Source organism: Piliocolobus tephrosceles, chromosome 2 (genome assembly GCF_002776525.5).
Source record: "Piliocolobus tephrosceles isolate RC106 chromosome 2, ASM277652v3, whole genome shotgun sequence".
In the NCBI taxonomy this organism is placed as follows: domain Eukaryota; kingdom Metazoa; phylum Chordata; class Mammalia; order Primates; family Cercopithecidae; genus Piliocolobus; species Piliocolobus tephrosceles.
Genome location: NC_045435.1, coordinates 116,993,959 through 117,021,648, shown reverse-complemented (window position 1 = coordinate 117,021,648; position 27,690 = coordinate 116,993,959). Strand labels below are relative to the sequence as shown.

The following is a 27,690-nucleotide window of genomic DNA, read 5'->3' as shown; positions in this document are numbered from 1 at the left end:
ACTGCATTGTATCCATGTTATATTTCCTGAATTTAATAATTTTTCTGTGGCTTTTGTTCTTAGGAAATACACATCAAAGTATTTAGGAATAAAGGAACATGTCTCAACTTACAAATGACTCAGAAAAAAATAATATGTACACATGTAGTGGGAAAGAATGAATGATAAAGTAATGGGGCAATATGCTAATAATTGATTAATCTGAGTAGAGTATATACAGAAATTTTTTAAATATTCTTGCAGTTTAAAATTATACCAAAATTAAAGCTAAACAAGTATTATCATGCCCATAAATTTATTTTACCTGGGAAACTTTGCACAATTTCCCAATATATTTGTGCAATATAGCAAATCAGCTTTCTTTTACTCTTTTCTCAAAATAAATTACCCTATCTCAAATGGATACCTGCAAATTGAACCCAAATAACTCATTAAAGCTGAAAGTATAATTTCTAAAATGTGAATGGCACAAAGTTAGAAATGCTTAGATGTCTACCAAGGACATGACATTCTATTGTATATCACAGTAAATTCATGGCCAATATCCCTGCATTGTATATTTCAGGCTTTCAATACACACTGAAAACTGAAACCACTTAAGATCTGAACATGATCAATGCAAAAGGATATACAAGAAATAATACAAAAGTATTTTTAAGACTCAGATTTTCGTAAGTTTAACATTAGTTGTGAATTCTTGAATTTTATCATTCCTATTTCTGGGCAATTGTTACTTTAAACAGCATGCAACAAATTATAATAACAGCTTCATAAATAACAAGTTTACTTTTGGAAAACAATTCTTTAAAATTTTAAATCCAGGAAAAAAAAATTTAGGGAACTTACAGACGTTTGGGACATACTTGACTGTTGTGTGACACTTCCTGTGGGAGATGTAGATGGTCTTCCACTGGACAAACTTGCCTAAAATAGTAAGACTTTTATAATACATCGGTAAAAACCTAAAGTTAAGAACTTTCTGGTACCATGATAACACAAAACCACAACAATAAATGTCAAAAGGCCTATGCATGAAACAATTAATTTTACAGTCAACATGGCTTAAGTTTTGGTTAAACAGATTTTTTAAATAAGAAAAAGCTGAATGGTGAAAACAGGGGATCCAAAGACTAGTCTTATTTTTATTAACTACTTTATTGTCAGTTTCACTTTACGGGTCTCTGTCATCTTTAAAATGGAATCACTACTCCGGAGTTATGAAAAAGAAATTAGAGCTACAGCAAGTGCCAGTGGGTTTCAGTTTCCTAACTTGTATCACGAACGTGTTATTTAAAATTACACTACTAAGAAGAAGCAACAGCTGAGAATCTGTTGGTAACAGAAATAAACCTTTTTCAGGTTCAGTCAACTGAGATCCTCCTCTGGTGAGGGGATTTAAGATTAAATCTTAACAGCTTTATTTAAATAGTATGACAACAACAAAAATATTTTTAAAAAACAAGCATTTAATAATGAAATCCTGTTATCAGTGGGAATAATATGATTGGATTTTAGAAAGATGGATATACATATCTTTGTATAGATAATTTCTGGAGAAGTATGTATTAAATTGTTACAGTGGCCACCTTTGAAGAATGGGAAACAGTGGTAGGCAGGGAAAAGGAACAGCTTTACTTTATCTCTTATAAACAATTTAATATTGTTTGATTTTTTAATGAGTATAATTACTTACATAATTTTTTAAATCTTATTTTTAGTAAAAATACAATTTATGTAAGCCTAAGTACTCACTGTTGTACCTAGAACTATATACATATAACAAAGCCACTAGTAGCAGTTCTCCAGTCTGGATAAAAAGTACTGAGACAAAAGCTAGAAACAGAGTAACATAAAAAACATAGCCCCTTTTTCTCAATTAACTTCTATTTGGCAACCTATTAATAAGTTTCCTTCAGGAAAAATAACCACAGGACATCTGAGAACTCTGAAATAATACCCAATGTATTTATTTTCAGTAACTACTTACAGAAAACAGAAACTTTGGTCTCATAAACTCTTAATTTGTTTTAGTCTTACCTGAACGGCAGCAAGACTCTGAAGCTGGGAGCTGCTTAAATGCTGCTGCTGAAGAGCTGCAGTATGCAGCATTAAGTGCTGCTGTTGGGCTGCATACATTTGCTGAAGGTACTGAGCAGCTGAGCTGGGAGGCCGATGCAATGCCTGTTGAATTACCTGTGAAAAGTCAATTGAACCAATGTCAAACCATAATCTCAACCTTCATCTTAATCAGAAAATGAAAATATAAAAAAGTGCCAGTTTAAAATTTCACTGTTTTAATACATAATATCATCAAGTTTATTAACATATCTTTTTCCTAGTTACATATCACTAGAAACCACTAACTTGTACACATCAAAACTACCCAGTGGGCTGGAAGTGGTGGCGCAAGCCTGTAATTCCAGCACTTTGGGATGCCAAGGTGGGCGGATCACAAGGTCAGGAGTTCGAGACCATCCTGGCTAACATGGTGAAACCCCTCTCTACTAAAAACACAAAAAATTAGCCAGTCGTGGTGACACATGCCTGCAGTCTCAGCTACTCGGGAGGCTGAGGCAGGAGAATTGCTTGAACCCAGGAGGCAAAGGCTGCAGTGAGTGGAGATCATGCCACTGCACTCCAGCCTGGGCGACACAGCGAGACTCCATCTCAAAAAAAAAAACCCAGTAGACAATTCACAAAAGACAGGCCAACTAAGCATTTCAAAAGATTTTCAATCTCACCAGTAGTCAAAAACTTACAAATTAAAACAAGATACTATTTTCCAACTTTCAGATGGATAAAGATTTAAAAGACTATTACTACTACCTGGGGAAACCAATACTCCCATACTGCTAGTAATAATTTAAGTTGGTATAACCTTTTTGGATAAAACTTGGTAGAATTCAGGGCTTGGATATGGAGAGAAATACCTTTACCATGCAGTCATTACAAATAGTAATGTAGATCAGTGCTGTCCTATACAGTAGCCACTAGTCACATGTGCCTACTGAGCACTTAAAATGTTGCCAGTGCAACTAAAGAATTGAATTAATTTTAAATTGAATTTTAATTAATTTTAATGTAAATGTAACTTGTGGTAACCACTGACCACTGTAGTGCACATTGCTGATACTGATCTATATTTACTAACAAAAAAAAATCAGTGGGTTACAAAATAGTATATAGAATAAGATACCATTTTTATATTAAAATATTTGAAAGAGCCGGGCGCAGTGGCTCACGCCTGTAATCCCAGCTCTCAGGGAGGCAGAGGCGGGAGGATAGCTTGAGCCCAGGAGTTCGAGACCTGCCTGGGTAATACAGCGAGACCCCGTTCTCCACAAAAAAAGGAAAAAAAAAAAAAAGATAAAATATTTGAAAGAATCAGTCCAGGCACAGTGGCTCACACCTGTAATCCAGCACTCTGGGAGGCTGAGGCGGGTGGATCACGAGGTCAGGAGATCAAGACCATCCTGGCTAACACGGTGAAACCCTGTCTCTACTAAAATTACAAAAAATTAGCAGGATGTGGTGGTGGGCGCCTGTAGTCCCAGCTACTCGGGAGGCTGAGGCAGGAGAATGGCGTGAATCCGGGAGACAGAGCTTGCAGTGAGCCAAGATAGCACCACTGCACTCCAGCCTGGGCGAAAAAGTGAGACTCTGTCTCAAAAATATATATATATTTGAAAGAATCCACAGGAAAACTTTCAAAGACCACTGATGAGTAGCTAGAGGTGATTTTTAGCTTCTACTTCATACTTTTCTATAAATGTCTGAAAATCTTACAATGAATAGGTATTATTAATAATCATATAAGATTACAAAGCAGCTGGGCATGTTGGTTCATGCCTGTAATCTCACCACTTGGGGAGGCCAAGGCAGGCTGATCACCTGAGGTCAAGAGTTCAAGACTCGCCTGGTCAACATGGTGAAACCCTGTCTCTACTAAAAATACAAAAATTGGCCAGGCATGGTGGCATGTGCCTGTAATCCCAGATGCCGGGGAGGCTCAGGTGGGAGAATTGCTTGAACCCAGGAGGTGGAGGGTGCAGTGACCAGAGATCATGCCACTGCACTCCAGCCTAGATGACAGAGCAAGACCCCATCTCAAAAAAAAGAAATAAAATAAAATTTAAAAAATTATAAAGCTATTTCTTTAGAAAATTACTGAATAATTTTTAAAAATTTTAAATGTCAAATACCTTGTTTTGCTTCAACATTGAATAAAACTATTCTTACTTTAAAAATTCCTTAAAAAGTGTTAATTACTGTGAATATTTATTAGTAAAATGTAAAATCTGAGCCTGAAACTTCATAAATAAATATAGAAGTACTCTAGTAAAATCAGAGAAAATTCCTACACTTGTCCAAAAGGTTAAGTCAGAATAAGTCAATCCTATACAACCAAATCCAAAAGTCACACTGTGCTCACTGTGACTCAAACAGCACAGAACCCTAATTGCAGCATCAAACCAGAGTTTTCAAAGAGCTAAGGGAATAACAGTGCCATAATCCTATAGCTTGAGGGTCTCTCAGGACATCTTGAACCATAATACCATGAATCCTTTTATCTAAATTTCAAGAAAGCATATTTCTGTGTGTTATTGTTTATTTTCATGTGTTAATATCTCATCTCTCCAACTACAGACTGCTATGCCTGATACAAATTTCTGTCACAAAATCAATGGGAGCTTTTGACCCCTACCTGCAGGCGACTATAGGCCAGCATTAAGTGATTCAGTACTATAACAACATACCTTTTTTAGTCAGATCAATCTCTATTTGTTCTTCTAATTCCATAACAAAATTCTAAAATCACTGGACAATAGCCAGACAAAACTTTTCAAATCAAACTGAAATAACAATCTATTTGATACATACTTTTGTCAGAGTATACTCATTTTTTCTGTTGTCAGCACAATCTTTCCCTACTATTCAATGCTCAACTTATAGCAATAAGTAAATAAAAGTAATAGATATAGCACATTGTTCTTATTTATTATAAATTCTTATTCACCCAAGAAGGGTGAAGAGAATTCCCAGGACTGAAAACGAAAGCTGGAAAATTAAAGAATTACTTAAGTAGTTCAATAAATATTGATTGATTGCATTTTGGGAGAAGCAATTCTATGGTCTCATAAGAACCAGAGTTAGTGCTATTTATGAGATATATCTACATCTACGTATCTTTCTATAAATTTTTTATTAATCTATGCAGCTTAATTGAAAACTAGAGGACAAAATAGTATATTAAGCTATCATATTATCATTGGTGATAATCCCAGCACTTTGGGAGGCGTGGTGGCTCATCCCAGCACTTTGGGAGGCCAAGGCAGGAGGATAGCTTAAAGAAAGAAGGTCAAGACCAGCCTGGGCAACAGGGTGAGATCCTGTCTCTACAAAATAAAAAAATTAGCCAAGCATAGCGGCATGTGCCTGTAGTCTTGACTACTCAGGAGGCTGAAGCAGGAGGATCACTTGAGCCCAGGGGGTTGAGAGCTGTGATCATGCCACTGGACTCCAGCGTGGGCAACAGAGAGAGGGAGGGAAAAAAAAAAAAGGGCCGGGCGCTGTGGCTCACGCCTATAATCCTAGCACTTGGGGAGGCTGAGGCAGGCAGATTACCAGGTCAGGAGATAAAGACCATCCTGGATAACATGGTGAAACCCCATCTCTACTAAAAATATAAAAAATTAGCTGGGCACGGTGGCACGTGCCTGTAGTCCCAGCTACTCGGGAGGCTGAGGCAGGAGAATCACTTGGACCGGGGAGGTGGAGGTTGCAGTGAGCCGAGATCATGTCACTGCACTCCAGCCTGGGCTATAGGGTGAGACTCAGCTTCAAAGGAAAAAAAAAAAATCTACATCCTTTTCCCTACATCCCTTACCTCAACGAAAGGTAAAAAACATTAAAATCCCACTCTGCATGCAAGTTTTAATTTCTGGTGAACCGGCTGGTTCCACTCCACAGTTACTTCGGAAAATTAAATCCTAAACCATAAAATAGTTAAATAGACATTATACTGGGGTATCCACCATGGAAACATGGAGCAGAGGAAGGACTATATTGCAAGCAGTTGTTTTCAGGGTAGATGCAATTACCCTGATTCTACCGAAAGAAAGCAGGTATAATAGAAAAAATAAGAATTCAGAGTGATTAAGGGCACAAAGGCTAAAGTCTGAGAACTAGCTAGGTGAGTTTGGGAAAGTTATTTAGCCAATTTAAAACATTTATTTTCCCATCAGTAAAATGGAGATAATAATAATAGCTACTTCACAGAGGGATGGTAACTATTAATGGAGGTAATTCATGTAACATTTATCAAATGTTTGGCACGTAGTAATTATTCAATAAGTATTAGCTATTACTATCTACTGAAAACCTATAATGTGCCTTATACAGTTCTAGATACTTCATTTAATCTCAAAGATACTTCATTTAATCCTCAGAGTAACTAACGAAATAGGTAGTCTCATCCTCATTTTAGTTTTCTGAGGCTCAAGGGGATTACATCTCATGCCCAAGGCTATATAACTCCTAAAGATAATGAAAACGGAATTCAAACAAAGCATAATAGAGTTGAAGGTCCATGCCCTTTTTATATAATACCATATTGCCCCAACCTCCATTATCATAAATGTTAACTAAGTAAACTTTACTTTCTCAACTAAGTGATTTCCTAGTTCAATATTCCCTTCCCCCTTTGCTCTTAAGGGATTTAGAATGGATCCTCCTGCTTAGGGGTCTTAGGCCACCTGGGTTTAAAATGAACTTCGTAACATATCTACATAGCTTAACAGATCTCCTTAAGTCCATATTTTGAGTTCCAACATAAAATAGATAAACCTACAGCCATTCTGCATGTTGGGGCTCTACGCTGAGTGTCTTCACATTGCAGCAGCACCATAGAGACTTTCCCCTTATAATTTTCTTTACACATAATCTTATAAACTACATGCTGACAAACGTAAGCCCTCTCAATACTATATATATATATATATATATTTTTTTTTTTTGAGACGGTGTCTCGCTCTGTTGCCCACACTGGAGTGCAGTAGCGCAATCTTGGCTCACTGCAAGCTCCGCCTCTCAGGTTCATGCCATTCTCCCGCCTGAGCCTCCTACGTAGCTGGGACTACAGGCGCCCACCACCACACCCAGCTAATTTTTTGTATTTTTAGTAGAGACGGGGTTTCACCATGTTAGCCAGGATGGTCTCGATCTCCTGACCTCGTGATCCGCCTGCCTCAGCCTCCCAACGTGGTGGGATTATAGGCATGAGCCACTGCACTCAGCTTTTTTTTTTTTTTTTTGAGATGAAGTCTCACTCTTTTTGCCCAGGCTGGAGTGGAGCAGCGCACTTGGCTCACTGCAACCTCTGCCTCCAGAGTTCAAGTGATTCTTCTGCCTCAGCCTCCCAAGTAGCTGGGATTACAGGTATGCACTACCATGCCTGGCTAATTTTTGTGTTCTTAGTAGAGACGGGATTTCACCATGTTGGCAAGGCTGTTCTCAAACACCTGAACTCAAGTGATCCGCCAGTCTTGGTCTCCCAAAGTGCTGGGATTACAGATTTGAGCCACCACACCTCGCCTTTTTTTTTTTTTTTTTTTGAGACAGGGTCTCACTCTGTCACCTAGACTAGAGTACAGTGGTGTGATCACAGTTCACTGCAGCCTCGACCTCCTGGGCTCAAGCAATCCTCCCACATCAGCCTCCTAAGTAGCTCACACCACTGGCGCACACCGCCATGCCCTGCTAATTCTTGTATTTTCTGTAGAGATGGGGTTTTAACATGTTGTCCCAGCTGGTCTCCAACTCCTGAGCTCAAGCTATCTGCCTGCCTTGGCCTCCCAAAGTGTTGGGATTATAGGTGTGAGCCACCACACCTGGCCAATAGTATGATTATTAATTAACTTTGTTGGCTGTTGCTGTGATTTAATGTGTCCCCCAATTAAGTATATGTTGGAAACTTAATCTCCAATGCAACAGTGTTAAGAGGTGGGACCCCTGAGGGGTGATTAGGCCATAAGGACTCCGCCCACATGAATAGATTAAAGGATATTTTAAAAGGGCTTGAGGCTGACATCGAATGAGGCAACAAGAGGGCCCTGGTGAGATGCCAGCACCTTCATACTGGACTTCCCAGCTTCCAGAAATGTGAGAAGTAAGTTTCTTTTCTTTATAATTACCCAGTCTTGGTATTCTGCTATAGCAACACAAAACGGATTGAGACAGTTGACTCAAACATTAGTAATTCTAACTGTACATTTGAGAATATGAAACAATACATAAATCTAGCTTAAGCAAAAAGTAATATGACATCTTAAGTCTTAGACTACCCATCACTACAGCTGAAATACCTGTACAGCATGTCGGTCTGAACCACTGTAGACAGAGATCTGTGGCTGCTGCATTCGAGAGGAGGAAGTGGTGATGGTGGTGGTGGTGGTACTGCTGGTTGTTGTTGACACAGAAGATGTTCCTGGGTTTGGTTCACTATCCATAGCTGTACTATGATCCTTAAATCTGGCAGGTCACACAAAGGGTTTGTATTGGTAAAAGCATTATCTTATGAGCTTTAAAGAATGTTTATTCCAAAGAAAAAATCAGCAGTAATCTAAACTGCTAGGAAGGCTCTCATAAAAAAGAGCACACAGTCCCTGTAAGCACTTAGAAGGGAAAAATACTTCACATATATGGAGTATATTTAATAGTTAATACCTACTACATTTGAATTCAAATGATTCAGAACATGTAACTCAGATTAAGCATAGCCAAAAGTTTATCTTTGCATTACTGAAAGATTTGTTTTAAACCAAAACAGGCGATGACAGAATACTACACTACCTAGGAAAATAAAAATTTAAGCAGTATCAGAATATTTTAAAACACTTCTTTACATTCTTTTGATTACACTAATTACAAACTAAAGTCATTCTTACCTATACATTAGAACAGAATGCCTAAGGACTCATGTTAACTAGCTTAGTTTAGTTTACCATATATACTTTGCTTAAAAAATAAATTTTTAAAAAATGTTAAAAAGTAATTTTTTTTAACTCACACTGGCTTTTCCCCTAATCAGTCTACAACACTGTCCTTACTACTTCTAATAACTGAGTTATACTTATTAGCAGGTTGCTGTAAGAACACAGAGAAGCAGCTAACAGCAACTTCCCATATCCTTACAAAATCTTCTCACAAAGAATTACTCCAGATTTTGAAAACATAAATTATGTCCCTTCCACATGAATGGACAGTAAAGTACACTTTTATACCAGACTTTCTGATCTTTTCCCTCTAATACTATAATCTTAGTTGTACAAAATTCCACTAAATACGGAATCTGTATTTGAATAAATTCAAACATTTTAAGTCAATTCTAAGGACCTCCATATTGTTAGAAACCAGAACAGCAGTTTTTGTCGGGTCAGAAATGTACCTCGAAGGTGAAAAGCACACAAGAGATAATACTGGTTTTATCGTCCTTTTTTTTAAGGTCTTTTCTTCTGAGAAACTAAATCCCACCCACCCCACATTAGCAGTACTGACAAGAATGTAACAAGAACACTTTCTATTCCACAAAAAAACAAATGAATTTGGCACTAATTGGTACACATACACTATTCCCATAGCGTTGCTTTTTTAAGTACAAATTTTCTTTGTTCTATATTACGTATGTAAACAGTATTTATATTCTCTGAGGAACCAAATGTAAAAAAAAAAAAACGAAAAAAAACAAAACATTTAATAAGAGGAAAAGTGGGGGCCTTGAGTGGCAGTTTGCACCTGTCATCCTATCACTTTGGGGGAGGATTGCTTGAGCTGAGGATTCAAAGCCAGCCTGGGCAACATAGGGAAACTCTGTCTCTACAAATGAAAAATAAAAAATTAGCCAGGCCTGATGGCACAGGCCTGCAGTCCCAGCAACTTGAGAGGCTAAGGTGGGAAAATCACTTGAGCCCAGGAGGTCCACGCTGCAGCGAGCTACGATCACGCCACTGCACTCCAGCCTGGGAGACAGAGTGAAAGGCGCTGTCACAAATAAAGAAAAAGAAAATAAGAGGAAAAGTGAAAGGAAAACCGTCAGGAAGAAAGCTGACTCCTCACTTACTTTTTGGATTAGTAAATAATTCATACATCTTTATGCTTCTGGTTTTTTTGTTTTTTTTTTCCAAACTGCCTTCCAATCAAATCACAGCATCATATAGTAACTGTTCAACATTATACAGTATTAGTGGTAGGTAAGGTAAACTTTTTACCAAACTGCTGCCTGTCATACTACTACCTTATCGTGTACCAGTGACATGCAAAAGGCGAGCTTAAGTTCTGGTCTTTTTGAAGTGTTAAATCTGCTCAACCATGCCCTCCAATCCAAACAGTATGGTAAACAGTTCTAACTACGAACCAAAAATGGTCACAGAGAATCCAAATTCTATAAACATCGGTAAGTGGAACTGGCCAAACCATCGCACTGCATTTTGAGGCCTGGCACAAAAGAACAATTTTGGAAACTCTACCGTCTAGGCATACTAATACCTCCAAAATACAGCCAGCAGTTCTGGTGCACAAGAGGCCTACCGAGGAAACAGTAAGTTCGGTAGTCGTTAACTAAGCATATCGTCATACCGACACACAAGAATGTGGCCTGCTTGTGAGGCAGCAACGCTGCAGCCAGAGACTCGAGGGAAAGATCTTTCTTTCAGGGTGTTTTCAGCCTCACGAGACTTGCAAGCAGCCCCCGCCGATCTCAGGCCCACGCTGGGACAACTACTGCAGGCCTCCGGCACGAGGGCTGTGGGCAGCCCCGCGTCTCGGGTTCTCCCGCTGAGGAGGAGTGGGGTGGTGCCGAGGCGGGAAGGAGAGGAAGGCAAAGGAGGCCTGGCAGTGCCCGCCCTGCCCTACGCAGCCTCCGCGGGCCCCTGCGCAGGCAGCCGTAAGAAGGCTGCCCGCCGGGCCCACTTGCAGAAATGACAGCGCCTGAGGAGCCCACCCGGGCTCGTTCTCCGGAAAACCCCAGCTCCCGGGGTCCCAACGGTGACCCTGCGCGCAAGGCCGCGCAGATCCGGGACCTGACGGCGGAAGGGGCGCTCCTGCCTGGAGGGTAACTGAACCCTAGAGTTCGCCTTCGCCCCCCGACACGGGCCTAGCAGTCTCCTCCACGATAAGACGGGTCTCGAGTCTCTCTTTCCCCACACTGCCCGCGAAAGAGCCCTGAGCTTTCCCCTGGGAGAACGTGTCGCTGCCCCAACTCGCCCCCCTGTTACAACATCAGTCACCATCTAGTCACTCACTCCGCTTCCGCCATCTTCTCTCCTCCATCACTAACATGGGTTGCGCATGCGCCCCCCTGGAGGCGGCGGGCGGGAGGGGAGGGGTGGGGTCGGCTCAGCCCCCGGAGCCCGAGGTCACGTGGGGTCCTCAGCTTCCAATCGTCCCCGCCCACCTCAGGAATTGCTCTCTCTGGAAAGTGACCAGATTTCCCCAACTTAGATACTAGTGTCTCCTCTCCAGCCTCTCGCTTTCTCTCGTCCAAGATCTTCCTCTTGGGGAGGGATCTGTAATAAAGGTATAAAAAGTTATCTTAGATTGTTAAATTTAAAATTTAAAGAATACAGGCGCGGTGGCTCACCTGTAATCCCAGCACTTTGGGAGGTTGAGGAGGGTCTCTTGAAGCGAGGAGTTCAAGTTTGAGCCTTGGCAACAAAGTGAGACCCTGACTCTACCAAAAAAAAACCCCAACAATAATAATAATAATAATGATAATAAAAATTTTGAAGAATATCTAAAATATACCAAAGTCTATGCAAACTGCAGACTGGTTTCAAAGAAAATACCCACGAGGATTGGAGGCTGAGGTCTCAGGGGGAAAGGACATTCAGGGCTGGCTGCAGGGCTTGTTGCCTGGGAGCTTTCGAGTTTGGGGGTCCCAACAAGCAGTGCCTCTCTCCAGCTGAAAGATAGTGTTCAGATGGCAGTGAATGAGTGGTTAAGGAATCATCCTGACTACCCTAGGCATATCATTCATGGCTTCAATATGAATTTGCTGAGCGCTTAGTAGGAACTGCAAACTTGAATACCACAAGTAACAAGCAGAAACAGCCACCAGTTTGCTGGTGTGGTCTGCTAAATGCCAACAACTCAGGTGTGTGAGACAAACACATAAAGATGAGTAAAATAACACGTTTCAATATAAATATGAAATAGTAAAGATGAGTCCTTGTCTTCCAAGAAGTAGCAGAGTGGGTTTTATGGACATTTGCATACAATATAATGTGTTCTGAAGGCGGGGACAATGGCTCACCCTCATAATCCCAGCACTTTAGGGGGATTGCTTGAGCCCGGGAGTTTGAGACCAGCCTGGGCAACATGGGGAAACCCCATCTCTACAAAAACTACAAAAATTAGCCGGATGTCATGTTGTGCACCTGTGGTCCCAGCTACTCAGGAGGCTGAGGAAAAAATGTTCTGAAACAGATTTAGTAAGTGCTTTGGAAACTTTAAAGTTCAAGGTGTATAATAAATCTTTACCACCCTTTACAGAAAAAAAAAAAAAGCATATGAACCATAGACAATGTCTCTTTTTGCATTTTGTGAGATGATGGAGTCACAATAATTTCAAGAACTGAAAATGAAGTATTGATACAAATCCATCCTGAAGTGTAATATGGTCTAATGAAAGTATACTTAATCTTAGAAATCCTGTATTCCAGGATGTGCCTAAGGAAGGGAAAAGAACATTTCCTTTCTATGTGAGCTTAAATGGTCCCTTTGCCTGCTTTTCCCATCTGATAACATCTTTTTTACCTTGTCTTCCTAATAGCAGTACTATCTACTACTACTTCTAGAATTCATTGAGAAAGTCTTTTTTTTAAAGTCCCTGTAGGCCAGGTGCAGAGGCTCACTCCTGTTATCCCAGCAATTTGGCGGGCCGAGGCAGGCGGATAACCTGAGGTCAGCAGTTCAAGACCAGCCTGGCCAACATGGTGAAACCCCATCTCTACTAAAAATACAAGAATTAGCTGAGTGTAGTAGCACCCATCTATAATCCCAGCTATTCCAGAGGCTGAGGCAAGAGAATCACCTGAACCTGGGAGATGGAGGTTACAGGGAGATAGTGCCACTTCATTACAGCCTGGGAAACAGAATGAGACTCCCTCTCAAAATAAAATAAAAAGTCCTTGTAGATGCTTTAAAATATTACTGCTTTTTCTTTCATTCTGACTTGCTCATAGATCATTGTTATTAAACTTTTTTTTTTTTTAATTGAGACAGAGTCTCGCTCTGTCATCCAGGCTGGAGTGCAATGACATGATCTCACTCACCACAACTTCCACCTCCCGGGTTCAAGCTATTCTCATGCCTCAGCCTTCCGAGTAGCTGGGATTACAGGCACGCACCACCATGCCCGGCAAACTTTTTTTATATTTTTGGTAGAGACGGCGTTTCACCATGTTGGCCAGGCTGGTCTCAAACTCCTGACGTAGGTGATCCACCGGCCTCGGCCTCCCAAAGTACTGGGATTACAGGCGTGAGCCACTGCACCGGGCCTTTTATTAAACTTCCAAGAATCGGCCAGGCGCGGTGGCTCACGCCTGTAATCCCAGCACTTTGGGAGGCCGAGGCAGGTGGATCATGAGATGTCAGGAGTTCGAGATCAGCCTGGCCAACATGGTGAAACCCCGTCTCTACAAAAAATACAAAAATTAGCCCAGCGGTAGTGGCGTGTCTGTTATCCCAGCTACTCTGGAGGCTGAGGCATGAGGATTGCTTGAACCCGGGAAACGGAGGTTGTGGTGAGGAGGGATGGTGCCACTGCACTTCAACCTGGCAACAAAGCAAGACTCCGTTTAAAAAAAAACAAACAAACAAAAACAAAAACCATAACAAAAAAAAACCCCAAAACTTTAAAGAATCAACTATACATTGGTATTGCTGAAACTATTTTGTTTAGAGAAATAAAAGTGAAGAAAGCACAATCTTAGGCCTAAACATGGAAAATGCATACATCAAAGATGTATTTGGCATACATAGGCCAAAATTGTTCTTTTTTATCCCCCTTTCGCTTGAACATCTAGGTCCTATATCCCTAGTGTTACCTTGTACAGATTGCCTTTTAAAATGAGAATATAGGCCGGGTGTGGTGGCTCAAGCCTGTAATCCCAGCACTTTGGGAGGCCGAGATGGTCGGATCACGAGGTCAGGAGATCGAGACCATCCTGGCTAACACGGTGAAACCCCGTCTCTACTAAAAAAATACAAAAAATTAGCCGGGCGTGGTGGCGGGCGCCTGTAGTCCCAGCTACTCGGGAGGCTGAGCCAGGAGAATGGCATGAACCTGGGAGGCGGAGCTTGCAGTGAGCCGAGATTGCGCCACTGCACTCCAGCCTGGGCGACAGAGCAAGACTCCTTCTCAAAAAAAAAAAAAGAGAATAAAGGCTGGGTGCAGTGGCTCACGCCTATAATCCCAGCTTTGGGACGGTCGGATCACGAGGTCAGGAGATTGAGACCATCCTGGTCAACATGGTGAAACCCCGTCTCTACTAAAAATACAAAAAAATTAGCCGGGCGTAGTGGCGGGCGCCTGTAGTCCCAGCTCGGGAGGCTGAAGCAAGAGAATGGCGTGAACCCGAGAGGCAGAGCTTGCAGTGACCCGAGACCATGCCACTACACTCCAGCCTGGGCAACTGAGTGAGACTCTGTCTCAAAAAAAAAAAAAAGAATATATGTCTGGGCACGGTAGCTTATGCCTGTAATCTCAGGCAGATCACCTGAGGTTGGGAATTCGAGACCAGCCTGGCTAGCATGGTGAAACCCGGTCTCTACTAAAAATACAAAAATTAGCCAGGCGTGGTGGCAGGCGCCTGTAATCCCAGCTACTTGGGAAGCTGAGGCAGAAGAATTGCTTGAACCCAGGAGGCAGAGGTTGCAGTGAGCTGAGATCATGCCATTGCACTCCAGCCTGCACAACAGAGTGAGACTCCATCTAAAAAAAAGGAGGGGAGTGAGGTGGGGGGAGTATATGTTGAGTAAAATCAGAATAGTATTTTTTTAGAAACATTTCAATGCTCAATACTTATTATAACAGCTAACACGTGTATTGCCTTTTATAAAGTGCAAAGGATTTCCATAAAACTCATTTGTTGATCTTCACAATAACTCTGTGATATGGTTATCATGATTTCCATTTAGCATGGAAGTATAGTGAGGTTCAAGGTAATTAAGTGCCTCGGGTGACTGCTAACATGTACCAGAAGTGGAGTTCTAATTTAAGGTTGCCATCTCCAAAGCCAAGTTTTGTTCACTACATCATTCAGCAAACCACTATGCAAAACATTAAAGGGGACAAAGTATGATGAAAAACTACTCTCAAGAAACTTACCGGCCAGGCACGGTGGCTTATGCCTGTAATGCCAGCACTTTGGGAGGCAGAGGCAGGCGGATCACCTGAGGTCAGGAGATTTAAGACCGGCCTGGCCAACATGGTGAAGCCCCATCTCTACAAAAATACGAAAATCAGTTGGGCACGATGGTCCAATCACAGCTACTCAGGAGGCTGAGGCAGTAGAATCACTTGAACCCGGGAGGCGGAGGTTGCAGTGAACCGAGATCGCGACATTGCCCTGTTGCCTGGGTGACCAAACGAGACTCCGTCTCAAAAAAAAAAAAGCAGCTTATCAATTGTCTGATCAAACAGAAGGTATTTTACCTCGATTATTTCCTAGGGGAAAAAAATGTCTATGGTATGCTATGCTAGCAGGTTTGACTGTCTCAATTTTTGCAGGAACCATTACCTTGGAAAAGTACAAAGATCCTATTTTATGTTAGAAAAACCCCTCTAGCTTTGTGAAGGATGGATTGGAGGAAAGTGTAACTGGGGAGAGGATCAGTTGGGAAACTGTGCACTAATCCTTATAGAAATAATAAGGGTTAGGGGAAGGAGAGGGAGGGCTAAATTAAACTTTTAGTTCCTTAGTGGCACAGTCACATTTCGGGTATTCAATAGGTACATACGGCTAGTGGCTACCATATTGGACAGTACAGATGTAGAACATTTCCATCATCACAGATAGTTCTACTGGACAGCACTGGCCTAGTCTGTTGATCAGGGGTTGCCAAACAACAGCCCACAGACTAAGTCTAGACTGTAACTTGTTTTTGTACAGCCTGCAAGCTAAGAATGGATTTTTACATTCTCTAATAATTGAAAAAAATCAAAAGAATCATATGTTGTGACATGTGAAATTTATGGATTTCAGTGTCCATAAATAAAGTATTATTGGAACACAGCTAATCCCTTTATGTATTATTTGTGGCTGCTTTTATGCTACAAGGGCAGAGTTGAATAGCTGTGACAGACACCATGATGGTCCACAAAGCGTAATATGTGTACTAGCTAGCCTTTTTTTGTTTTGTTTTATTTTGAGACCAAGTCTCACTCTGTTGCCCAGGCTGGAGTGCAGTGGCACTATCTCAGCTCGCTACAACCTCTACCTCCTGGGTTCAAGTGATTCTCCTGCCTCAGCTTCCCAAGTAGCTGGGAATACAGGTGTGAGCCACCACGCCTGGCTAATTTTTGTATCTTTTGTACAGACAGGGTTTCACCATGTTGTCCAGGCTGGTCTCGAACTCAAACTCCTGACCTCAGGTGATCCTCCCACCTCGGCCTCCCAAAATGCTGAGATTACAGGCATAAGCTACCGCGCATGGCCCTATCTAGCCTTTTACAGAAAAAGTTTCCTGATTATTCTACATCATTGACCACCCTGCACTGGGTTCTTTCAGAGTACTTAATAGAGCACACACACTGTCGATGCCTCAGTTGGACCACAATTGCTCTCATAGGATATAATGTGATGAGACAAAAAGTCCAACAGACTTAGATCTAAATGCTGGGCTCACTCCTTTACCAAATGAGCCATGTCGAGCAAGTAATTTAATTGGTTCGAGTTTCTTGGGGTTTTTCTGGGTTTTGTTTTTGTTTTTGTTTTTGTTTGAGACAGAGTCTCACTCCGTTTCTTAGGCTGGAATGGTGTTGCGATCTCAGCTCACTGCAACTTCTGTCCCCTGGGTTCAAGCAATTCTCCTGTCTCAGCCCCCTGAGTAGTGGGGACTACAGGTGCCTGCCACCACGCCCAACTAATTTTTGTGTTTTTAGTAGATATGGGGTTTCACCTTGTCGGTCAGGCTGGTCTCTAACTCCTGACGTCAGGTGATCCATCTGCCTTGGCCTCCCAAAGAACTGGGATTACAGACGTGAGCCACCGTGCCCGGCCCAAGTTTTATTTTATAATGTAAAGAAAAAAGGGGATGATAATACCTCACAAGATTGTTGTAAAGTCTAAAAAAGTCTAAAGTCTAAAAAAGTCTTTTCCTTTTTCATTTAATTCTTTTTAGAGACAATCTTGCTATGTTGCCCAGGCTGGCTGGAGTGCAGTGGCTTCTCACAGGTATGAACATAGCTCATTGTAGCCTTGAATTCCTGGGGCTCAAGTGATCTTCCTGCTTCAGCCTCCCGAACAGCTGGAACTATAGGCACTCACCACCATGCACCTATTTTTTTTTTTTTTTTACTTTTTATCAAGGTCCTCCTTCATCTAGATTTGCTCAATAAATATGATTGAACATGCATAATAATCAATCAGTTTTAAATGCTTGTTGAGAAGATGAAGACTTGAATATTTGGTTGAATAAGACAAAATTTCAGTATAGCCTGTAAATTTGAATGACACATAGATAGACTTGCTTTCTCTTTAATACTCTAAAATCAAATACTTTTTTTTTTTTTTGAGACAGAGTCTCACTCTGTCACCCAGGCTGGAGTGCAGTGGCCCAATCTGGATCTTGGCCTCGGCTCACTGCAAGCTCCACCTCCCAGGTTGAAGCAATTCTTGTACCTCAGCCTCCTGAGTAGTTGGGATTACAGGCGCACACCACCACACCTGGCTATTTTTTTGTATTTGTAGTAGAGATGGGGTTTCACCATATTGACCAGGCTGGTCTCAAACTTCTGACCTCAAGCCATCTACCTGCCTCAGCCTCCCACAGTGCTGGGATTACAGGCGTGAGCCACCATGCCTGGCTCCAAATACTTTTACTAAACCAATTTTTTTCTTTTTCTTTTTCTTTTCCTTTTTTTTTTTTTTTTTTTTTGAGATAGAGTCTCATTCTGTCACCCAGGCTGGAGTGCAGTGGTGTGATCTTGGCTCACTACAATCTCCACCTCCCGAATTCAGGCAATTCTTTTGCCTCAGCCTCCAAGTAGCTAGGGTTACAGACTCACACCACCACACCCGGCTAATTTTTTGTGTTTTTAGTAGAGATAGAGTTTCACTATGTTGGCCAGGCTGATCTTGAGCTCCTGACCTCAGGTGATCTGCCTGCCTCAGCCTCCCAAAGTGCTGGGATTACAGGCATGAGCCACCATGCCCAGTCATAAAAACAAATTTTATTGAAACTGTCTTGCTACCTCTCACCTACTTTTGCAGTAGATCATTATGTTAATCATATGCTTGGCCGGGCACAGTGGCTCATGCCTGTAATCCCAGCACTTTGGGAGGCCGACATGGGCAGATTACCTGAGGTCAGGAGTTCGAGACCAGCCTGGCCAACATGGTGAAACCCTGTCTCTGCTAAAAATACAAAAAATTAGCCAGGCATGGTGGTGCACCTCTGTAATCCCAGCTACTGGGATTACTAGGGAGGCTGAGGCAGTTGAACCCAAGAGGCAGAGGTTGCAGTGAGCCGAGATCACGCCATTGCACTCCAGCTTGGGCAACAAGTGCGAAACTCGAAACTATCTCAAAAAAAAATCATATGCTTACCGGTCTTGCTTTCCCTTATATAAAAGTGGGCGGCACTGTACACAGTTGGCTGTATCTCCCTTGGTGCTGAACAGTGAAGAGTGGAAACAGAGCATTAGAGTTGGAAGGGACTTTCAAATTGATGTGACCCATACTGAGGAAGAATCCTTGGCAAAAGCAGAATCTGAACTCTGACCTCCTATCCTCTCATTCCAGAATTTTTTGCTTGGTGCCACAAGGCCTCACTACAGGTGTGTAGATGCTCAATAAACACTTGAAGATGCTGTACACTCTCGTTTCCATTCTGCTTTTACGCTTAGTTTCTGCTTAGCATTGTGGCAGCTTAGAAGCACTGTTGTAAAGCAGGGCTTTCAAATCACACAAACTAAGACTTGAATCCTAGCTCTTACAATCCTATCAGCTCCATCTTCAAAATATATTCAAAATATCTCTGGCCACAGCACTGTGAACATGCACGAATTCCTCAAACACATATCAAATCTGACATTTCTTACCACCTCCACCATTATCAGCCTAAGTCAAGACACGATTTCTTTCCTGGACCACAGCAATAGGCTTCTGACAGGTCACCCGGCCTCTGTTCTTGTTCCTCTACAGTCTATTCTGCGTACAGTACCTTAAGGAAGAAATGTAAACCAGAGTGTCACTGTTCTCTCAAATCCCCCAGTGGCTTCCTGTCTCACCAATATGGCCCTGAGTGATTTTCCCTTGCTCTGTTGGCTGCAGCCAAACTGGCCTCCTTATTTCCCCTGTTAACACTTGCTACTTCCCCAGCCAGGGATGCCTTTCACACTGACTTCACTTCCTCATTCCATCCAGACCTCTGTTCAAACATCTCCTCAGAGAGCGCTCCTTGACCACCCAACCTAATATGGCCCTCTCATCACTTTTCTTCCCTTATCCCACTAACCTTTCTTCATAGCACTTCATTGCAACAGACATTATGTACATACATACTTGTTTATTTATTTACTCTTCCCACCAACCTCCAGGTTGTAAGCTCCACATTTTGCTCACTGTGCTATTCCTAGTTCTTAATACCTTAAGTGCTCAAAAATTATGCATTTAATGAATGAAACTCCTTAACCTCTCTAATCCCCACTTTGCTAATCTAAAAAATGAGAATAATATTTACCACAAAGTTATTGTGAAATTAAATAAAAAATGAAATAATGTATGTAAATAGAACATCAAAAATGCTCAATAAGTGTAGCTGTTATTGTTCACTTTTTATTGCTTTACCACATATTATTATTATGCTAAACTAAAGCAAAATAATCCTTCTATCCTATTTCCAAAGGACATATTCTTTAATTATGAGGCAATCCCTACTTTTGAAAGTTAGGCCGGGCGCGGTGGCTCAAGCCTGTAATCCCAGCACTTTGGGAGGCCGAGACGGGCAGATCACGAGATCAGGAGATCGAGACCATCCTGGCTAACACGGTGAAACCCCGTCTCTACTAAAAATACAAAAAACTAGCCGGGCGAGGTGGCGGGCGCCTGTGGTCCCAGCTACTCTGGAGGCTGAGGCAGGAGAATGGCGTAAACGCGGGAGGCGGAGCTTGCAGTGAGCTGAGATCCGGCCACTGCACTCCAGCCCCAGCGACAGAGCGAGACTCCGTCTCAAAAAAAAAAAAAGAAAGTTAGTTAGCTTTATACATTCCTTTAATTTGCATATACTATATTTTAAAATATTTGGCTTCTGTAACTGATTTTTGCTTGTATGCTTCTAATGTATTAAAACAAAACTTTTGGCCAGGCACGGTGGCTCACTCCTGTAATCCCAGCACTTTGGAAGGTTGAGGTGGGTGGATCACGAGATCAGGAGTTTGAAACCAGTCTGGCCAACAGAGTGAAACCCCATCTGTACTAAAAATACAAAAAATTAGCCGGGTGTGGTGGTGTGCGCCTGTAATCCCAGCTATTCGAGAGGCTGAGGCAGGAGAATTGTGTGAACTCGGGAGGCAGAGGTTGCAGTGAGCCAAGATCACGCCATTGCACTCCAGCTGGACGACAGTGCGAGACCCTACCTCAAAAATAAATGAATAAATAAAAATTTTTGGCCAGGTGAGGTGACTCACTATAGTCCCAGCTACTCAGAAGGCTGAGGTGGGAGGATCATTTGAACCCAGAAGTCCAAGGTTATAGTGAGCCATGATCGTGCCATTGCATTCAAGCCCAGGTGAAAGAGCAAGACCCTACTATCTCAAAAATAAGTAAATAAATATTAAAAATAAAAAGCTTTATATCAGTGTCATGTCAAATCTTTTTTTTTTTAAACTCGTTTTTTTGGCCTCCAAAAGTGCTGGCATTACAAATGTGAGCCATCACACCCAGCCCAGAGGAAGCATTCTAAAGAGCTGTTATTGTCGTAATTGTAGAAATGTTCAAGGGCCTCAGCAGAAACCTTACAAACCAGAAGGGATTGGGATCCTATCTTCAGCTTCCTTAAACTGAGTAACAGTCAGCCAAGAATTATTCTTATTATTTTTTTTTAGACAGAGTCTCACTCTGTCACCCAGGCTGGAGTGCAGTGGCACAATCTCAGTTCACTGCAACCTCTGCCTCCTGGGTTCAAGTGATTCTCTTGCCTCAACCTCAAAAGTAGATGGGATTACAGGCATGTGCCATCATGCCCTGCTAATTTCGTAGTTTTAGTAGAGGCGGGGTTTCACTATGTTGGCCAGACTGGTCTCGAACTCCTGACCTCATGATCCACCCACCTCAGCCTCCCAAAGTGTTGGGATTACAGGCTTGAGCCACCATGCCCAGCAAGAATTTTTTTTTTTTTTTTTTTTTGAGACAGAATCTCCCTGTCTCTCAGGCTGGAGTGCAGTGGCGAGATCTCGGCTCACTGCAATCTCCGCCTCCCGGGTTCACGCCATTCTCCTGCCTCAGCCTCCCAAGTAGCTGGGACTACAGGCACCCACCACCATGCCTGGCTAATTTTTTGTATTTTTAGTAGAGATGGGGTTTCACTGTGTTAGCCAGGATGGTCTCGATCTCCTGACCTTGTGATCCGCCCACCTCGGCTTCCCAAAGTGCTGGGATTACAGGCATGAGACATTATGCCCAGCCCGAATTTTTTTTTTTAAGACAGGGTCTCACTCTCTTGCCCAGGCTGGAGTGGAATGGCAGGATCATGGCTCACTGCAACCTCAACCTCCCCGGGCTCAAGTGATCCTCCCACCTCAGTGCACCCCACCACACGTGGCTAATTTTTGTATTTTTTGTACACATGGGGCTTCGCCATGCTGCCCAGGCTGATCTTGAACTCCTGAACTCAAGCCATCTCCCATCTTGGCCTCCCAAAGTGCTAGGATTTACAGGCATGAGCTACCACGCCCAACCTAGCCAACGATTTTGTATGTAGCAAAACTAAGTTTCATAAATAAAGGAGAAATAAAATCATTTTCAGACAAACAAGTATTTAGGGAATTTGTCACCACCAGACCAGCCCAACAAGAAGTGCTAAAAGCAGTTTTAAATCCCAAAACAAAAGACTGACATGCACTAGAGTAAAACCTCTTGATGGCATGAAACTCATGGGACATATAAAACAATAACACAATGAATAAAACAAAGTAGGTAACAAACAACATGATGACTGGAACAGTACCTCACATCTTTTCTTTTTTTCCTTTTTTTTTTTTTTTTGAGATGGAGTCTCGCTCTGTCACAAGGCTGGAGTACACTGGCACAATCTCAGCTCACTGCAACCTCCGACTCCTCGGTGCAAGCAATTTTCTGCCTCAGCCTCCTGACTAGCTGGGATTACAGGCGCCTGCCACCACGCCCAGATAATTTTTGTATTTTTAGTGGAGACGGGGTTTCACCATGTTGGCCAGAATGGTCTCAATCTCTTGGCTACGTGATTTGCCCACCTCAGCCTCCCAAAGTGCTGGGATTACAGGCGTGGCCTTTTTGGGTTTTTTTTTCGTGGGGTGGGGGCGGTGAGGAGACAGGGTCTTGCTCTGTTACCTGGGCTGGAGTGCAGTGGCACAATCTTGGCTCACTGTAACCTCCACCTCCTGGGCTCAAGTGGGCTTCCTACCTCAGCCTCCTGAGTAGCTGGTGCTATAGGTGTGCACCATAACACCCAGCTAATTTTGTGTGGGGGTGTGTGTGTATATTTTGTAGAGATGGAGTTTCACCATGTTGTCAGGCTGCTGTCGAACTCCTGGGCTCAAGTAGTTCTCCCACCTCGGCTTCCCAAAGTGCTAGGATTATAGGTGTGAGCCATCATCACGCCCAGCCTCAAATCTCAATATTAATGTTGAATGTAAACAGCCTAAATGCTTCACTTAAAAGATACAGATTGGCAGAATGGGTTTAAAAATTGCAAACCAAATATCTGCTGTCTTCAAGGGACTTATATAACACATAAAAAGTCATATAAACTCAAGGTAAAGGAGTAAATAAAGATATTCCATGCAAATGGAAACCCAAAGCAAGCAGGAGCAGCTATTCTTCTATCAGATAAGACAGACTTTAAAGCAACAACAGCCAAGTATAGCAGTTCACACCTGCAATCTCAGCCCTTTGGGAGGCTGAGGCAGGAGGATCCCTTGAACGCAGGAGTTCAAGACTAGCCTAGGCAACACAGCAAGACCCTGTCTCTATGAAAAAATTTAAAAATTAGCCGGGTGTGGTGGTGCGTGCCTGCAATCCCACCTACCAAGGAGGCTGAAGTGGGACAATCACGTGTGCATGGTAGGTTCAGGCTACAAGTGAGCGTGATCATCCCACCGTACTCCAGCCTGAGCAATAAAGCCAGACCCTGTCTCAATAAATAAATAAATAAATAGCAACAACAGTTAAAAAAGACAAAGAAGATAATTATATAATGATAAAAGGATCAATCCAACAAGAAGATATTACAATCCTAAATTCATATGTACCAACACTGGAGCTCTAAGATTCATAAAACATTTACTACTAGACCTAAGAAATAAGATAGACAGCAACACAATATAGTAGGGCATTTCAACACTCCACTCGTGGCATTAGACAGATCATTTAGACAGAAGGTAAACAAAGAAAAAAATGGACTTAAAACTACATTCTAGAACAAATGGACCTAACAGATATTTACAGAACATTCTACCAGAGAACTGCAGGATAAACATTCTTCTCTTCAGCACATGGAACATTTTCCAAGACAGGTCATATGATAGGCCACAAAATAAGTCTCAGTAAATTTTTAAAAATTGAAATTATATCAAGTATCTTCTCAGACCACAGTAGAATAAAACTAGAAATCAACCACAAAAGGAATCCTCAAAACTACACAAATATATGGAAATTAAACAATCTGCTCCTGAATGATTTTTGGGTTAACAATAAAATCAAGATGGAATTTTTAAAATTCTCTGAGGTTAGTGATAATAGTGATACTAAGTTATCAAAACCTCTGGGTTAAGAAGCACTAAATGCCTGCATCAAAAAGTCTGAAAGATCACAAATCGACAACCTAATGTCACACCTCAAGGAGCTGGAGAAACAAGAACAAATTAAACCCAAAGCTTGAAGAAGAAAAGAAATAACAAAGATCAGAGCAGAAATTGAAACAAAAATAAACAACACAAAACATCAATGAAACAAAAATCTGGTTCTTTCAAAAGATAAACAACATTTATAAACCATTAGCTAGATCAATCAAGAAAAGAAGACAGAAGGCCCGGTGTGGTGGCTCACGCTTGTAATCCCAGCACTTTGGGAGTCCGAGGCAGACGGATCACGAGGTCAGGAGATTGAGACCATCCTGGCTAACACAGTGAAATTCCGTCTCTACTAAAAATACGAAAAAATTAGCAGGGCTTGGTGGCAGGCGCCTGTAGTCCCAGCTACTCCGGAGGCTGAGGCAGGAGAATGGCGTGAACCCGGGAGGCGGAGCTTGCAGTGAGCGGAGATCTCGCCACTGCACTCCAGCCTGGGCCACAGAGTGAGGCTCTGTCTCAACAACAACAAAAAAAAAAAAAGGGAAAGAAAAGAAAAAGAGGCCGGGCGCGGTGGCTCAAGCCTGTAATCCCAGCACTTTGGGAGGCTGAGACGGGCGGATGACAAGGTCAGGAGATCCAGACCATCCTGGCTAACACAGTGAAACCCCGTCTCTACTAAAAAATACAAAAAAACTAGCCGGGCGAGGTGGCGGGCGCCTGTAGTCCCAGCTACTCGGGAGGCTGAGGCAGGAGAATGGCGTAAACTCGGGAGGCGGAGCTTGTAGTGAGCGGAGATGGCACCACTGCACTCCAGCCTGGGCGACAGAGCGAGACTCTGTCTCAAAAAAAAAAAAAAAGAAAGAAAGAAAAGAAGAGAGAAGATTCAAATAAACTCAATTGGAAATGAAACCGAAGACATGACAACCGATGCCACAGAAACATGAAAGATCATTCTGGACTACTATGAACACCTCTATGCACACAAACTAGAAAATCTACAGGAAATAGATACATTCCTGGAAACATACAACCCTTCTAGATTAAATCAGGAAGGAACAAAAAACCCTGAACAGATCAAAAACAAGCAGTGAGATTGAATCAGTAACTTAAAAATTGCGGGCCGGGTGCAGTGGCTCACGCCTGTAATCCCAGCACTTTGGGAGGCCAAGGTGGGTGGATCGCCCAAGAGTTTGAGACCAAACTGGGCAACATGGTGAAACCCCATCTCTATCAAAAATACAAAAAATTAGCCAGGCTTACTGGCACATGCCTGTGGTCCCAGCTACTTGGGAGGCTGAAGTGGGAGGATTGCTTGAGCCTGGAAGGTGGAGGTTGAAGTGAGCCGAGATCATGCCACTGCACTCCAACCTGGGTGACAGTGAGACCCCATACCTCTTCCCACAAAAAAAAAATTGCCAGCAACAACAAAAAGCCCAGGGCTAGATGGATTCATGGCGAATTCTACCAGACATTCAAAATAGAACTGGTGCCGATCCTACTGAAACCATTCCAAAAGACTGAGAAAGAGGGAAACCTCCCTAACTCATTATATGAAGCCTATATCACTCTGATACCAAAACTAGGAAAGGACATAACAACAAAAAAAGAAACCCTTAAGACCAATAGCCCTGATGAACATAGAACATAGATGCAAAAATCCTCAACAAAATACTAACTAATCGAATCCAACAGCACATCAAAAAAATACACCATTAAGAGGGTTTCATCCCAGGGATGCAGGTTTAGTTTAACATATGCAAGTCAATAAATGTGATACATCACATCAACAGAATTAAAAACAAAAGCTATATAATGATTTCAGTAGATGCAGAAAAATCATTCAATGTAATCCAGTATTGTTTTATGATAAAAATCCTCAAGAAAGTAGGCATAGAAGGGACTTATCTCAAAATGATAAAAGCCGTATATGACAAATCCACAGCCAACGTAATACTGAATGGTGAAAAGTTGAAAGTATTCCCTGTTGAGAACTGGAATAAGACAAGGATGCCTACTTTCACCACTTCTACTCAATGAAATACTGGAAGTTCCAGCCAGGACAATCAGACAGTAGAAAGAAATAAAGGGGATCCAAATTGGAAAAGAGGAAGTCAAACTATTGCTATTTGCTGATGATATGATTGTATACCTAGAAAACCCTAAAGACTCCTCCAAAAGACTCCTAGATTTGATAAACGAATTCAGTAAAGTCTTAGATTACAAAATCAATATACACAAATCAGCATACCAACAACGACCAAGCCAAGAGTCAAATCATTAACTCAATCCCTCCTATAACAGCTGCAAAAAAATAAAATACCTAGGAATATGCTTACTTAACCAAGGAAGTGAAAGATCTCTACAAAGAGAACTACAAAGCACTGCAGAAAGAAATCACAGATGACACAAACAAATGGCTTACAGAGTCTTTGTTTTTTTACTCAAAAACATCTTCCAACTTTCCTCTGCTTCCAACTGTCTTCATACTTCAGTCATTGAATTTCTTGTAAGCTAGGCCTTTTTGCTGCTCTGCCTTTATGCTAACCATCAATTCCACTTAAAACAGCAATAAGAAGAGATTGAGAGGGCCATGCGCGGTGGCTCATGCCTGTAATCCCAGCACCTTGGGAGGCCAAGGCGGGCAGATCACCTGAGGTCAGAAGTTTGAGATCAGCCTGGCCAATGTGGCGAAAACCCATCTCTACCAAGAAAAACAAAACTTAGCCAGGCATGGTGACGCACGCTTGTAGTCCCAGCTACTCGGGAGGCTGAGGCAGAAGAATTGCTTGAACCTGGGGGGCTGAGGTTGCAGTGAACCTGAGATCGCACCCCTGCACTCCAGCCTGGGGAACAGAGCGAGACTCTGTCTCAAAAAGAAAAAAAAGATGGAGGGGAGAAAGAGAAGGTTACATTTGTTGAACATGTATTGGATGCTCCACATACAATATCCCATCTAATTTGCACAGCAATTCCATGAAGTAAGTATACTAGCCACCCTTATCAAAGGTTTCCCTTTCAGCAGTTTCAGTAACCTGCAGTCAACCACAGTCCAAAAATATTAAATGGAAAATGGCAGAAATAAGCAATTCATACACTGCCCACCATTCTGAGTAGTGTGATGAAATCTCATGCTATCCTGTTCTGACCCACCCAGAAAGTGAATCATCCATTTGTCCAGCATATCCACTCTGCCCTCACTATCTCCCTATGAGTCACTTGCCATCTGGGTTAGACAGGCTGTTGAGGTCCCTCAATGCTTGTGTTTCAAGTTGCTCTTATTTTACTTAATAATGGTCCTAAAGCACAATGGTAGTGATGCTGGCAATTCAGATATGCCAAAGAGACGGCGTAAAACACTTTCCTTAAGTGAAAAGGTGGAAGTTCTTGACCTAATAAGGAAAAACACAATCATATGCTAAGGT

At 42.1% G+C, this 27,690-nt stretch overlaps 1 protein-coding gene across 10 annotated transcripts in view; it reads right to left on the bottom strand.

The window, feature by feature from the left end:
• Positions 1 to 11,339, bottom strand: part of PHC3 (polyhomeotic homolog 3) — a 96,619-nt gene extending 85,280 nt beyond the window's left edge. For 7 of the 10 annotated variants that reach the window (XR_002731887.1, XM_023213464.2, XM_023213468.3 and 4 more), the window contains exons 1-4: positions 11,298 to 11,337; positions 8,364 to 8,529; positions 2,038 to 2,193; positions 847 to 924 (exon numbers count right to left, since the gene is read on the bottom strand). Coding sequence is in view for 9 of the 10 variants with exons in the window: in XM_023213464.2 (XP_023069232.1) it covers positions 847 to 924; positions 2,038 to 2,193; positions 8,364 to 8,529; positions 11,298 to 11,311 (414 nt within the window). In the remaining variant the exon portion in view is untranslated. Of the gene's footprint in view, positions 1 to 846; positions 925 to 2,037; positions 2,194 to 8,363; positions 8,530 to 11,282 lie in introns of all 10 variants that reach the window. The other 3 variants (XM_023213467.2, XM_023213469.3, XM_023213472.2) reach the window with 2 other exon arrangements.
• Between the last annotated feature and the right edge of the window lie 16,351 nt (positions 11,340 to 27,690).